The 12,833-nt window shown below is 46.5% G+C and overlaps 1 protein-coding gene across 1 annotated transcript in view; it reads right to left on the reverse strand.

The window, feature by feature from the left end:
* col22a1 (collagen, type XXII, alpha 1) overlaps positions 1–12,833 on the reverse strand; it is a 463,862-nt gene that overhangs the window by 171,612 nt on the left and 279,417 nt on the right. The window contains exon 16 of the mRNA XM_070888428.1: positions 3,622–3,675. Coding sequence (XP_070744529.1) covers positions 3,622–3,675 — 54 coding nt within the window. The remainder of the gene's footprint in view (positions 1–3,621; positions 3,676–12,833) is intronic.

Here is a 12,833-nt window from a genome sequence, read left to right on the forward strand (position 1 = left end):
TGGCTTCACCATTACACAGTTATCTTAAAATCATAGAATCGTACAGCACTGAAGGAGTCCTTTCAGTCCATCGAGCCTGTGCCTGCTCTCCAAAAGATTGACCAATTAGCCCCACTCCCCTGCTCTTTCCCCATTGTCCTGCAATATTTTGTTTTTTAAGTAGTGATCTAATGTTATGCAACTAAAATTATTTATTTTCCTTTTGAAAGAAAGAAAGACAAGCATTTATATTGCGCCTTTACAGCCAATGAAGTACTTTTGAAGTGTAGTCACTATTGTAATGTGGGAAATTCGGCAGGCAATTTGCGCACAGCAAACTCCCACAAACACCAGATAATGACCAGATAATCTGTTTTTTTTTGTTATGTTGATTGAGGGATAAATATTGGCAGGGACACGGGGGATAACTCAGCTGCTTTTCTTCGAAATAGTACCATGCATTCTTTTACGTTCACTTGAGAGGGCAGACAGCGCCTAGGTCTCATCCGAAAGATGGCACCTCCAGCAGTACTGCACTGGAGTGTCAGCCTAGATTTGTTTTCTGCTCAAGTTCCTGGAGTGGGACTTAAACCCACAACTTTCTGACTTAGAGACAAGTGTGCTACCCATTCAGACATTTGCTGACAAATTTGAGCCACATTTCAACAAAATTTTTGCTATGGTGATGTCATCTTACTCAGAGCACCACAAACAGTGTTAGAGTCAAGCAGCGAACTCTATGCCAATCTGATTAAATATTTGAACTTCAAAGGTGGTTAACACCTGAAGCGTAAAGAGATTTTTTGTTCCTCTGACGAGCTGCTTTTCCTAGGCTCACTTCTAACAAAGTCGGATAAAGTGTCCTATCTGAATTCTGTGTCTCTCAAAGGCCTACTACACTGTTTGATGGCTGTAACTGATGTAATATTGAGATACACAGACTTAAGAGGGTGTTGAATTCAGCCAAGGGGCATGGGGTGAGTGTGAACAATGGGTCTCAGTGTCTCTGGCTTAGAGAGGGTAAATTCACCCAGGGTTACTGTTACATATGTAAACCTGTAAATACAATGTTTACCCACCAGAGGACTCATCCCCTGGAGTCCCAAGGGATCTCACAATCCCTTGGGAGCACCTGTACATAAGGAGGCCTCACAGGCTGGAGAGACACTCTGGAGACCTGTAATAAAGGACTACGGTCGCATACTACTTTGAGCTCACAGTATCTGGTCTGATTCTTTATTCAAGACATAACAGTTACCACTCCTGGTTGGTATGCTGCATGGTTCTGTCCGTGGTGCAGACAGAATTATATGATGCTTCCCACAGTTTAATAGGCTGCTGACGTCATCACATATGGATATTATTTATTTGGGTGAGGTACGAGAGGGAAACCAATGATGTGGAAATGTCCCCCCAGCACGGAATTGACACTTTCAGGAAATAAAATTAAGGGGTTTAGCCAGGTGACATACCTCACAAAATGTATAAACAGAGAAGGCATAATCTGGCATGTATTGACACCAAGTTAGCAGGAGCCTTGTCTGCCAATAAGAGATTTTCTCATGGTTTTAGCAGAGGTATATGCCATTAAGGCTGACAGGGTGTCAAAGCAGTGCCATCTTTCTATCACACTGCTCCTGGTTGTGCCAGGAATTGAAACATAGAAACATAGAAACATAGAAAATAGGTGCAGGAGTAGGCCATTCGGCCCTTCTAGCCTGCACCGCCATTCAATGAGTTCATGGCTGAACATTCAACTTCAGTACCCCATTCCTGCTTTCTCGCCATACCCCTTGATCCCCCTAGTAGTAAGGACCTCATCTAACTCCTTTTTGAATATATTTAGTGAACTGCAGGAACTGCCTGGTAAAGCCATATTGCCCTGCGAAAGGTCACCTGAGTGTTACCAATAAAAGCATTATGTGATGAAGGGAAGGTGGAGCGGTTAGAAGGCCAGAGGGGGGGTCGGAGGCATCATAAGGGGGGGGGGGGTTGGATGTGGGGTGGTTGGAGGGTGGTGGAGGGTGTGGGGAGATTGGAGGCTTTGGGGGTGAGGTCGTAGGCCAGTGGGAGAGAGATTGGAGGCCGGAGGATGGGGGGGTTGAGGATCGAGGGGGGTGTCCAATTGCAGGGGGCTGGAGAGGCAGGTACGCTGGATCCAACAGGTAAGTGTAAAAGCATTTACCTCCTGGATCCAGCTGTCCTTTCCTTCCTTTATCTGGCGGGTTCCCCAAGGATCGGGAAACCTGGATGCCCAGAGTTAAATTTAAAATGGTGCTTCAAATTGGGGCACACAGACTCATTATAATATTTAAACTGCCAACCCGCCCCTTGCCCGCTCACCTTCCCACCTCTATTATAACTGGAAATGTCGGGTTGGAAGTAGGTTGGGGTCGGGATTCAGATTTCCAACAGTTTAACCTCCTACCTGACCCAAACCTGCCATTTTTGGGGGGGTTAAAATTCCCTTTACTTCCCTTACAGGTGGATGTAAAACTATTCTAATAAGAGCAGGGAAGTTCTCCCAATTTCCTGGCCAACATTTATCCCTCAATCACTATAACTAAAACAGATTAGTAATTGTTCTTAGTGGGATCTCACTGAGTATAAATTGGCTGCTGCGTTTCCCTAATATTTCAAAAGTACTTAATTGGCTATCATCATCATCATCATCATCATCATCATAAAACACTTTGGGATGCCATGAGGACATGAAAGGTGCTATATAAATGTAAAGGAGCCAAAATTTCCCCTCTCAAGGCCTGTAACCCCCGCAAATCGGCGGCCACACTGCGGAGTGGAGTAGCTGCCGACTTTGTGGAATGGCCACTGATAGCTCAATTGCCCTCCTGAGTTTTCCCAGCAGTGCCCCGATCCCCTCCTTACCGCTCTGCTGCTGCCGATCCGTGGTAAGCGTGTCATCGCTGCGCACACCGCCGATCTACCACCCCGACGGCGAAATTCCCCTCGGAAAATCTTCAGCCGGCCCAACGGTGCCAATACCTGTTTTTTCCCGGTGTCCAGTGAGGAGGCTGTGACCTTCTGCAATGGTAGTGCGGCTTCCCTTAAAGGGGAGGGCGCACTGCCGCTGCCGCTATGTTTTTTTTTGTCGGTGAACTGCCATGTCGGCCCGACAATTATTACCTGGGTTCAGCTGGGCCTCCAACAGGCAGCCTGGCACCCCCTCTTGGGTGCCAGGCTGCTGGTCTGGCCGAAACTTTCCCTGGTGGCCCAGTGGGCCGAAGTTTTAAAATCGTGAAGGCTCTCCCCTTTAAGTGAAGGTCACTCCACACCGCCCCCAACTTCCACCCTTCAGGTGTTGACACAGCCGCGTCTCCGCCTTTCTCGTGTAGTCTCTGCCCCCATTAAGAGCAACTTCCGGATCCAAGTAAAAAAAAAACAACAGAGAACGGAATTACGCTCAAGAGGCGACCTGGACCACAGCTGCGGTAAAAGTCATTCAAACGGGGTGCGTGCGCCCCGTTTCGGGTGGGGGGCAATTTTAGCCCCAAACTCTTTCTTTCCTTCTTTAATTCCCTGATCACAATTTATCAGTGCATTCACAACATTTTTGTGTCATATATAAACAGATATGCAGAACTTGAATCCTTTAACTATGAAAGCTGGGAAGTTTTCACTCACCACTTCTCCAGGTAAGCCTATTTTTCCAGGAAATCCATCAAGGCCTTGCTCCCCCTAAGAAAATAAAGATAGCATTAATTATAATGTATACACAGTAACCTATTTCCCTGGGAAACAAATCACATTCAGATTTTATAACGCAATGTGGATTCATAAGAACATAAGAAATAGGAACAGGAGTAGGCCATGCAGCCCCTCGAGCCTGCTCCGCCATTCAATAAGATCATGGCTGATCTGATCATGGACTCAGCTCCACTTCCCCACTCGCTCCCCACAACCCCTTATCGTTTAAGAAACTGTCTATTTCTGTCTTAAATTCATTCAATTTCCCAACTTCCACAGCTCTCTGAGGCAGCGAATTCCACAGATTTACAACCCTCTGACAAAAGGAATTTCTCCTCATCAGTTCTAAATGGGCGGGCCTTTATTCTAAGATCATGCCCTCTAGTTCTTGTCTCCCCCATCAGTGGAAACATCCTCTCTGCATTCACCTTGTAAAGCCCCCTCATAATCTTATACGTTTCAATAAGATCACCTCTTATTCTTCTGAATTCCAGTGAATAGAGGTCCAACCTACTCAACCTTTCCTCATAAGTCAACCCCCTCATCTCTGGAATCAACCTAGTAAGTATATCCTTTTGTAAATATTGAAACCAACACCAATACCCTGTATAGCTGTAGCAAGACTTCCCTGCTTTTATACTCCATCCCCTCTGCAATAAATGCCAAGATTCCATTGGCCTTCCTGATCATTTGTTGTACCTGCATACTATCCTTTTGTATTTCATGCACAAGTACCCCCAGGTCCCGCTATACTGCAGCACTTTGCAAACTTTATCCATTTAAATAATAACTTGCTCTTCGATTTTTTCTGCCAAAGTGTATGACCTCACAATTTCCAACATGATACTCCATCTGCCAAATTTTTGCCCACTCACTGAGCCTGTCTTATGTTCTTTTGCAGATTTTTTGTGTCCTCCTCACACATTGTTTTTCCTCCCATCTTTGTATCATCGGCAAACTTGGCTATGTTATACTCAGTCCCTTCGAGTCCCTAATTAATAAATGTGGATTCGAGTCCCTATTTCATACGTTGCTGGTTTTTATTTCAGATCTATTCATGCATTGAACTGTATCCAGATCTGCTGAGACTCATCTGATACCTGTTACAAACACAGCAATATACGGGAATGGAAAAGATGGACAGCCCCTGAGATGAAAAACAGCTGAACCCTTTGTTGCCTCAATTTGTTTCCTTGTCAGATGCATGACTAACTGTCTCTTATCGCGTTGATCATATCCCTGATGAGCCTATTCAAAACATTCACCACCCTCCATGTGAGGTCGATATGCCCATTCATCTTTCCTCTTCTGAGCTTCATCCCGTGGCTCTTCATTATTGTTCTTGAGGCAATTCGATATCCTTGTCATTCAACTTGTCAATACCCTTAAAGATATTGAATAGCTCAATAAGGTCCCTCCTCAACCTTCGCTTCACTAATAAGAACATAAGAAATAGGAGCAGGAGTAGGCCGTATGATCCCTCGAGCCTGCTCCGTCATTCAATACGATCATGGCTGATTCGATCATGGACTCAGGTCCACTTCCCTGCCCGCTCTCCATAATCCCTTATTTCCTTATCGTTTAAGAAACTGTCTATTTCTGTCTTAAATTTATTCAATGTCGCAGCTTCCACAGCTTTCTGAGGCAGCAAATTCACAGATCCTCAACTCTCTGAGAGAAGGAATTTCTCCTTCTCAGTTTTAAATGGGCGGCCCCTTATTCTAATATTATGCCCTCTAGTTCTAGTCTCCCCTATCAGTGGAATCATCCTCTCTGCATCCACCTTGTCAAACCCCATCATAATCTTATACATTTTGATAAGATCACCTCTCATTCTTCTGAATTCCAATGAGTAGAGACCCAACCTACTCAACCTTTCCTCATAAGTCAACACCCTCATCTCTGGAATCAACCTAGTGAACCTTCTCTGAACTGCCTCCAAAGCAAGTATATCCTTTTGTGAATATTGAAACCAAAACTGCAGGCAGTATTCCAGGTGTGGCCTCACCTGTATAGCTGTAGCAAGACTTCCCAGCTTTTATACTCCATCCCCTTTGCAATAAAGGCCAAGATTCCATTGGCCTTCCTGATCATTGCTGTACGTGCATGCTAACCTTTTGTGTTTCATGCACAAGTACCCCCAGGTTTGCTGTACTGCAGCACTTTGCAATCTTTCTCCATTTAAATTATAACTTGCTCTTTGTTTTTTTTCTGCCACAGTGCATGACCTCATACTTTCCAACATTATATTCCATCTGCCAAATTTTTGCCCACTCACTTAACCTGTCTATGTCCTTTTTCAGATTTTTTTGTGTCCTCCTCACACATTGCATTTCCTCCCATCTTTGTATTATCATGTAACCATTGTAATGAAACCAGTCTCATGGATTTTTGAGGACTCTCCTGAAGGATTATCTGCATCAGATTACAATTGTTTCCCTGCCTCCCATTGTGGGGGATCCCTTGTATCTCCTGGAAGAGATGTTCTCTGGATCCCTTGCTTTTGCTATGTATCCATGGGAATCAAATGCATAGTTGAGAGCTAAGAAAATATTTTTCTCAGCTAACATTATCCTTACAGATAGGTGTCAGCCTTGCTTCAGTGATAGCACTTTCACCACTGAATCAGAAGATTGTGGCTTAAATCCCACTCCAGAGACATGAGCACATAATCTAGGCTGGCAATTCAATGCAGTACTGAGGGAGTGCTGCACTGCTGGAGGAGCTGTGTTTCAATGAGATAGTAAACCAACGTTCTGTCTACACTCTCAGGTGGATGTTAAAGATCACATGACACTGTGAAGAACAGCAAGGGAGCTCTCCTGGTGTCCTGGCTATTACTTAGCCCTCAACCAAAACAGATAAAACAGATGATACAATAGCAAAATACTGTGGATGCTGGAATCTGAAACAAAAACAGAAAATGCTGGAAATGCTCAGCAGGCCAGACAGCATCTGTGGTGAGAGAAACAGTTAATGTTCCAGGTCGGAGACCCTTCGTCAAAACGGCATAAAACAGATGATCTAGTTATTTATTTCTTTGGGGTCCGTATGATCATGCTGTGCTCAAATTCGCTGTCGTATTTCCTATCTCACTATAACATAACTATATTTCAAATGTACTTCCTGAGACTGTGAAAGGTGTTATATAAATTCAAGTCTTTCTTTACTCTTTCAGATATTCTTACTATTTTCAGTATGAAGTAGGGAAGCTCAGTGGGTTCCACAGATACACATTATAAAAGCAAATATTTGAAATATTCTTTGCTCTTTTCATACTGAGGCTTACCGGTGTCATGACAGCCCTAGATCTCTCCCTGTAGCATAGCAGTTGCAGTGACAGTTCATGCTTGTGAATCGTCAAGCATTCCAGTCCCATTTATAGCTGGCACTCAAACTACCAGCCACAGCTGCATGAGTTCTCCGCCATAGCATCTTGCAGGAATCAGGCATTATTGGTCCCTATTAAAATACGCTGAATCACAAATCCAGGCTCAAAGTGATCTGGTTGTGACATAGTGACTTGGGACGAGTGGCCTACTGGTTAAGGTACTAGACTAGGAACCCAGAGTTCGTGAGCTCCAATCCCACTTCGGCAGGTCTGGTCATTTGTGGACATGCATTAGAAAATGACTGTGAAAGCTGCCGGATTGTTGTAAAAGTCCACTTGGTTCACTAATGCCCTTCAGAATGGGGATTTGCCAGCCTTACCTGCTCTGGCTTACATGTGAGTCCAGTCCCATAATGTGTGATTGACTCTTAATGCCCACAGACAATTACGGAAGGGCCATAAATATTGGGTTACCAATGTTACCCACATCCGAAGGACAAATAAAAAATACAGGTGAGAATGGGGGAAATAGCTAATGAGAATGACACCACAATGATGTTTGTCCTGTGTAGGTAGAAGAGATTTCCTTGTTATTACAATTGGGTGCTCTAGATTACCTGGGCCGTATCCTGTTGAGCCAATCAGTTGAGGAGGAAGCCCACCCATTTTCCAGCTATTTATTTAGATAGATTGAAATTAGATGGATCGAAATTTGAGCAGGTTCCTTTATAGACGAGCCTCACCCAATTTTCTAATTATAGCCCGCACACAGGAGATTCAATGCAATACAAAAGAAAAGAAAGAAAGACTTGTATTTATATAGCGCCTTTCATGGCCTCTGGACGTCCCAAAAGCGCTTTACAACCAATGAACTACTTTTGAAGTATAGTCACTGCTGCAATGTAGGAAAAACAGGAAAATCCGTCCCAATGTTGTCAGAAAGTTCTAAGCTTTGATCAGGAATTCAGTGTAATATACTTTACAGATGTCAAACAAGAGCCTAAGGGTCCACTATGGCAGTCAGCGTGCCACACTCATTCTGTGTCGGAAGTGCCCCCTGCATTATTTTGGTAAAGACCCCTTTGTTACAGGCTAGAGCAGGCTCAAAGGGTCGAATGGTCTAATCCTACACCTATTTTCTATGTTACAATTTCTAGGCCACTGTATCTTTCCTATTGAATTCCTTTTTCATTTGAAGGCCTCAATTAGATCACCCCTCAATGTTCAAAAAATCCAGTATTAGATAAGCAGAAATTTCCTTGGGAAGACAGAAGCTATTGTCTTCGGTCACCGCCACAAACTCTGTTCCCTAGCTAATGACTCCATCCCTCTTCCTAGCCACTGTCTGAGGCTGAACCAGACCATTCGCTACTTTGGTGTCATATTAACTCTGAACTGAGCTTCCGACCCAATATCCTCTCCATCACCAGGACCGCCTACTTCCACCTCTAAGGCCTCCTGTTATCTCTGGACTCTATTACTCCATGCCTTTGTTATCTCTGGACTCTATTATTCCAATGCTCTCCTGGCTGGCCTCCCACCTTGCCCCCTCCGTAAAGTTGAGCTCATCCAAAACTCTGTTGTTGCTATCGTACTCACATCAAATTCCAATCACCCTTCACCCCTGTGCTTGCTGTACTACATTGGCTCTGGGTCCGGCAAAGACACAATTTTACAATTCTCATCCTTGTTTTCAAATCCCTCCATGGACTCACCCCGCCCTTTCTCTGCCACCTTCTCCAGCCCGACAATCCTCCGAGATCTCTGCGCTCCTCCAATTCTGGCCTCTTGCACATCCCTGATTTTCATCACTGCACTATTCAGCTGCCTAGGCAATAAGCTCTGGAATTCCCTCCCTAAACCTTTCCACCTCTCTCTCTCTTCCTTTAAGACACTCCTTCAAACCTAACTCTTTGATCAAGCTTTGGTCACTAGTCCTAAAGTTCCTATGAAATGCCTTGGAATATTTCACAATGTTGAAGGCGTTATATATATGTAGTTGTTGTTGTTCTAAATTATTGGAATACAAGCCAGCTTTATGTAGCCTGTCCTCATAACTTAACGCTTTAAGCCTGGTATCATTCTCATGAATCTGCGCTGTATCCTTTCAAGGCAAATATATCTATCCTTCTTTCCCGAGGCTTGGTGCCCAAAACTAAATGCAGTATGCCAGATGCGGTTTAATCAAGGCTCTGCACAACTTAAACATCACTTCCTCACTTTTGCATTCTAACCCTCTTGAGATAAAGCCTGTCTGTTCCACAACTGTTGAACCCCTATCACTATTACTTTCCTGACCATCCTCCTCGCACGCTGCACAGCTGAGGCACCCACGTTGCTGTGGACTTGGCTCTGGCTGTACTGCCCAGAGGAAACATAGAAACATGGGGCCCAAGTTTCAAACCGCGCCTAGAACGGCGCAGTGCCGACCTGGACGTCCATTTTTCACGCCACAAAGTGCGCCTAAAAAAACCCTCCGTATTCTCCACCTCCCTGCAGGTCCTCTGGCCCTCGGCGCAGCGCAGCAGGAGCTGTAGGGGGCGGAGCCAGGTCCCTGTGCTGAAAACAGTGCCGGGACCTCTCCACATGCGCTACAGTGGGCGCGCAAGTGCAGTAGCTCTAGGCACCCGAAACTGTGTAGAAGGGGCCCGAAGCACGCAGCCCCTAGCCCTGACCGAATGGCCTCACTGGGGCTGCGTGAATAAGGCTCCTCCCACTGCCAGCTCCTGCTTCCTCCTGACCCGACTTGACTCCCGCTTCCCGCCTCTGAACCGGACCCGACACCCGCTCCCTGCCCCCGGACCGGACCCGACACCCGCTTCCCCCCTCCCCCCCGCCCCCGGACCGGACCCGACACCTGCTCCCTGCTCCCCGCCCCCCGCCCCCGGACCGGACCCGACACCCGCTCCCCCCCTCCCCCCCGCCCCCGGACCCAACACCCGCTCCCCACCCCCCGCCCCCGGACCGGACCCGACACCTGCTCCCTGCTCCCCGCCCCCCGCCCCCGGACCGGACCCGACATCCGCTGCCCCCCTCCCCCCCGCCCCCGGACCGGACGCCCGCTCCCCCCACCCACACCCGGACCGGACCCGACACCCGCTCCCCCCCCGCCACCGGACTGGATCTGACCTGACCTCCCCCTCCCTCCCCCCGACCCGAACCGAACTGACCTCCCTCTCACCACCCCCCCCAACCTGACCCAATGCCACCTACCTGTAAATCTGGTGCTGGGGACGGGTCCTGCCAGAAATCTCGGGCCCGGCCCGTTCAGCCTCCCTCCCCCTTCTCCTTCCCCCCCCAATCTCCTCCCCCGCCAATCTCCTCCCCCCCGCAATCTCCTTCCCCCCCCAATCTCCTTCTCCCCCCCAATCTCCTTCTCCCCCCCAATCTCTTTCTTCCCCCATCTACTTCTCCCCCATCTCCCCTTTATCCCTTCTCCCCCCCTCTCCCCCCTCCCCCTTCTCCCCATCCCTCCCCCTTCTCCCCCATCCCTCCCCTTCTCCCCCCCTTCTCCCCCATCCCTCCCCCTTCTCCCCCCTCCCCCTTCTCCCCCATCCCTCCCCCTTCTCCCCCCCCTCTACCTCTACCCCACCTCCTCCCCCTCCCCTCGCTGTCAGAAACACAGACACTGACAGACAGAGAATGAGAGACACACAGACAGACAGAGAGATAGAGACACTGACAGAGACACACTGAGGGGGGCATCCCAGCACGCTGTTGGAAGGCTCCCGGTGCTGCAGTCGGTAAGTAGAAAATGTTTTATTTATTGATTTAAAAAAAAAATTATTTCTTATTAATTTTTTTTGATTGATTTATTGGTAGATTTATTGATGTATTTATCATTTATTATTGATGATGGCTCTTTATTTGTAAAACTGAAGTGTTTAATGTTTGTAAACTTCCCTTTAAACACTTCCCCCCCACCATTCCCTACGCCTGATTTGTAACCTACGCCTGATTTTCTAAAGTGTAGACAAGGTTTTTTCGAGCGTACAAAAATCTTCACTTACTCCATTCTAAGTTAGTTTGGGGTAAGTTTTCACCCACGAAACTTTGAAATCAGGCGTAAGTGGCCGGACGCGCCCCCTTTTGAAAAAAAAATTCTGTTCCAAAGTGAAACTGTTCTAACTGACTAGAACTGGAGCAAACTAAATGACGAGAATTCCGATTTCTAAGATACTCCGTTCTACACCAGTTGCTCCTAAAAATTAGGAGCAAATCATGTGGAAACTTGGGGCCATAGAAATTAGGTGCAGGAGCAGGCCATTCAGCCCTTCGAGCCTGCACCGCCATTCAATAAGATCATGGCTGATCATTCAACCTCAGTACCCCTTTCCTGCTTTCTCTCCATAGCCCTTGATCCCTTTGGCCGTAAGGGCCATATCTAACTCCCTTTTGAATATGTCTAACGAACTGGGCTCAACAATTTTTTTGCGGCAGAGAATTCCACAGGTTAACCACTCTCTGAGTGAAGAAGTTTCTCCTCATCTTGGTCCTAAATGGTTTGCCTCTTATTCTTAGACTGTGACCCCTGGTTTTGGAACTCCCCAGCAACGGGAACATTCTTCCTGCCAATCTGTCCAATCCCGTCAGAATTTTATATGTTTCTGTGAGATCCCCTCTCATTCTTCTAAACTCCAGTGGATATAAGCCCAGTTGATCCAATCTCTCTTCATGTGTCAGTCCTGTCATCCTGGGAATCAATCTGGTGAACCTTCGCTGTATTCCCTCAATAGCAAGAACGTCCTTCCTCAGATTAGGAGACCAAAACTGAACACAATATTCCAGGTGTGGCCTCACCAAGGCTCTGTACAACTGCAGTAAGACCTCCTTGCTCCTAGACTCAAATCCTCTAGCTATGAAGGCCAACAAGCCATTTGCCTTCTTCACCGCCTGCTATACCTGCATGCCAAACTTCAATGACCAATGTACCATGACACGAGGTCTCGTTGCAGCTCCCCTTTTCCTAATCTGTCACCATTCAAATAATATTCTGTCTTCCTGTATTTGCCACCAAAGTAACTAACCTCACATTTATCCACATTATACTGCATCTGCCATGCATTTGCCCACTCACCTAGCCTGTCCAAGTCACCCTGCAGCCTCTTAGCATCCTCCTCACAGCTCACACCGCCACCCAGCTTAGTGTCATCTGCAAACTTTGAGATATTACATTCAATTCCTTCATCTAAATTATTGATGTATATTGTAAATAGCTGGGGTCCCAGCACTGAATCTGCGGCACCCCACTGGTCACTGCCTGCCATTCTGAAAAGGACCCATTTATTCTGACACTCTGCTTCCTGTCTGCCAACCAGTTCTCTATCCACGTCAGTACATTAGCCCCAATACCATGTGCTTTAATTTTGTACACTAATCTCTTGTGTGGGACCTTATCAAAAGCCTTTTGAAAGTCCAAATACCCCACATCCACTGGTTCTCCCTTGTCCACTGTACTAGTTACATCATCAAAAAATTCTAGGAGATTTGTGAAGCATGATTTCCCTTTCATAAATCCATGCTGACTAGGACCAATCCTGTCACTGCTTTCCAAATGCACTGCTATTTCATCTTTGATTGGTCGTGGGAAAATGTTGGAATCAATGTCAGGCTAACCGATCTTTCATTCCCTCTTTTCTCTCTCCCTCCTTTTTTAAACAGTGGTGTTACATTAGCTACCCTCCAGTCCATAGGGACTGATCCAGAGTCAATAGAATGTTGGAAAATGATCACCAATAAATCCACTATTTCTAGGACCACTTCATTAATACTCTGGGATGCAGCTTATCAGGCCCTGGGGATTTATCGGCCTTCAATG

Source organism: Pristiophorus japonicus, chromosome 1 (genome assembly GCF_044704955.1).
Source record: "Pristiophorus japonicus isolate sPriJap1 chromosome 1, sPriJap1.hap1, whole genome shotgun sequence".
NCBI classification, from domain to species: domain Eukaryota; kingdom Metazoa; phylum Chordata; class Chondrichthyes; family Pristiophoridae; genus Pristiophorus; species Pristiophorus japonicus.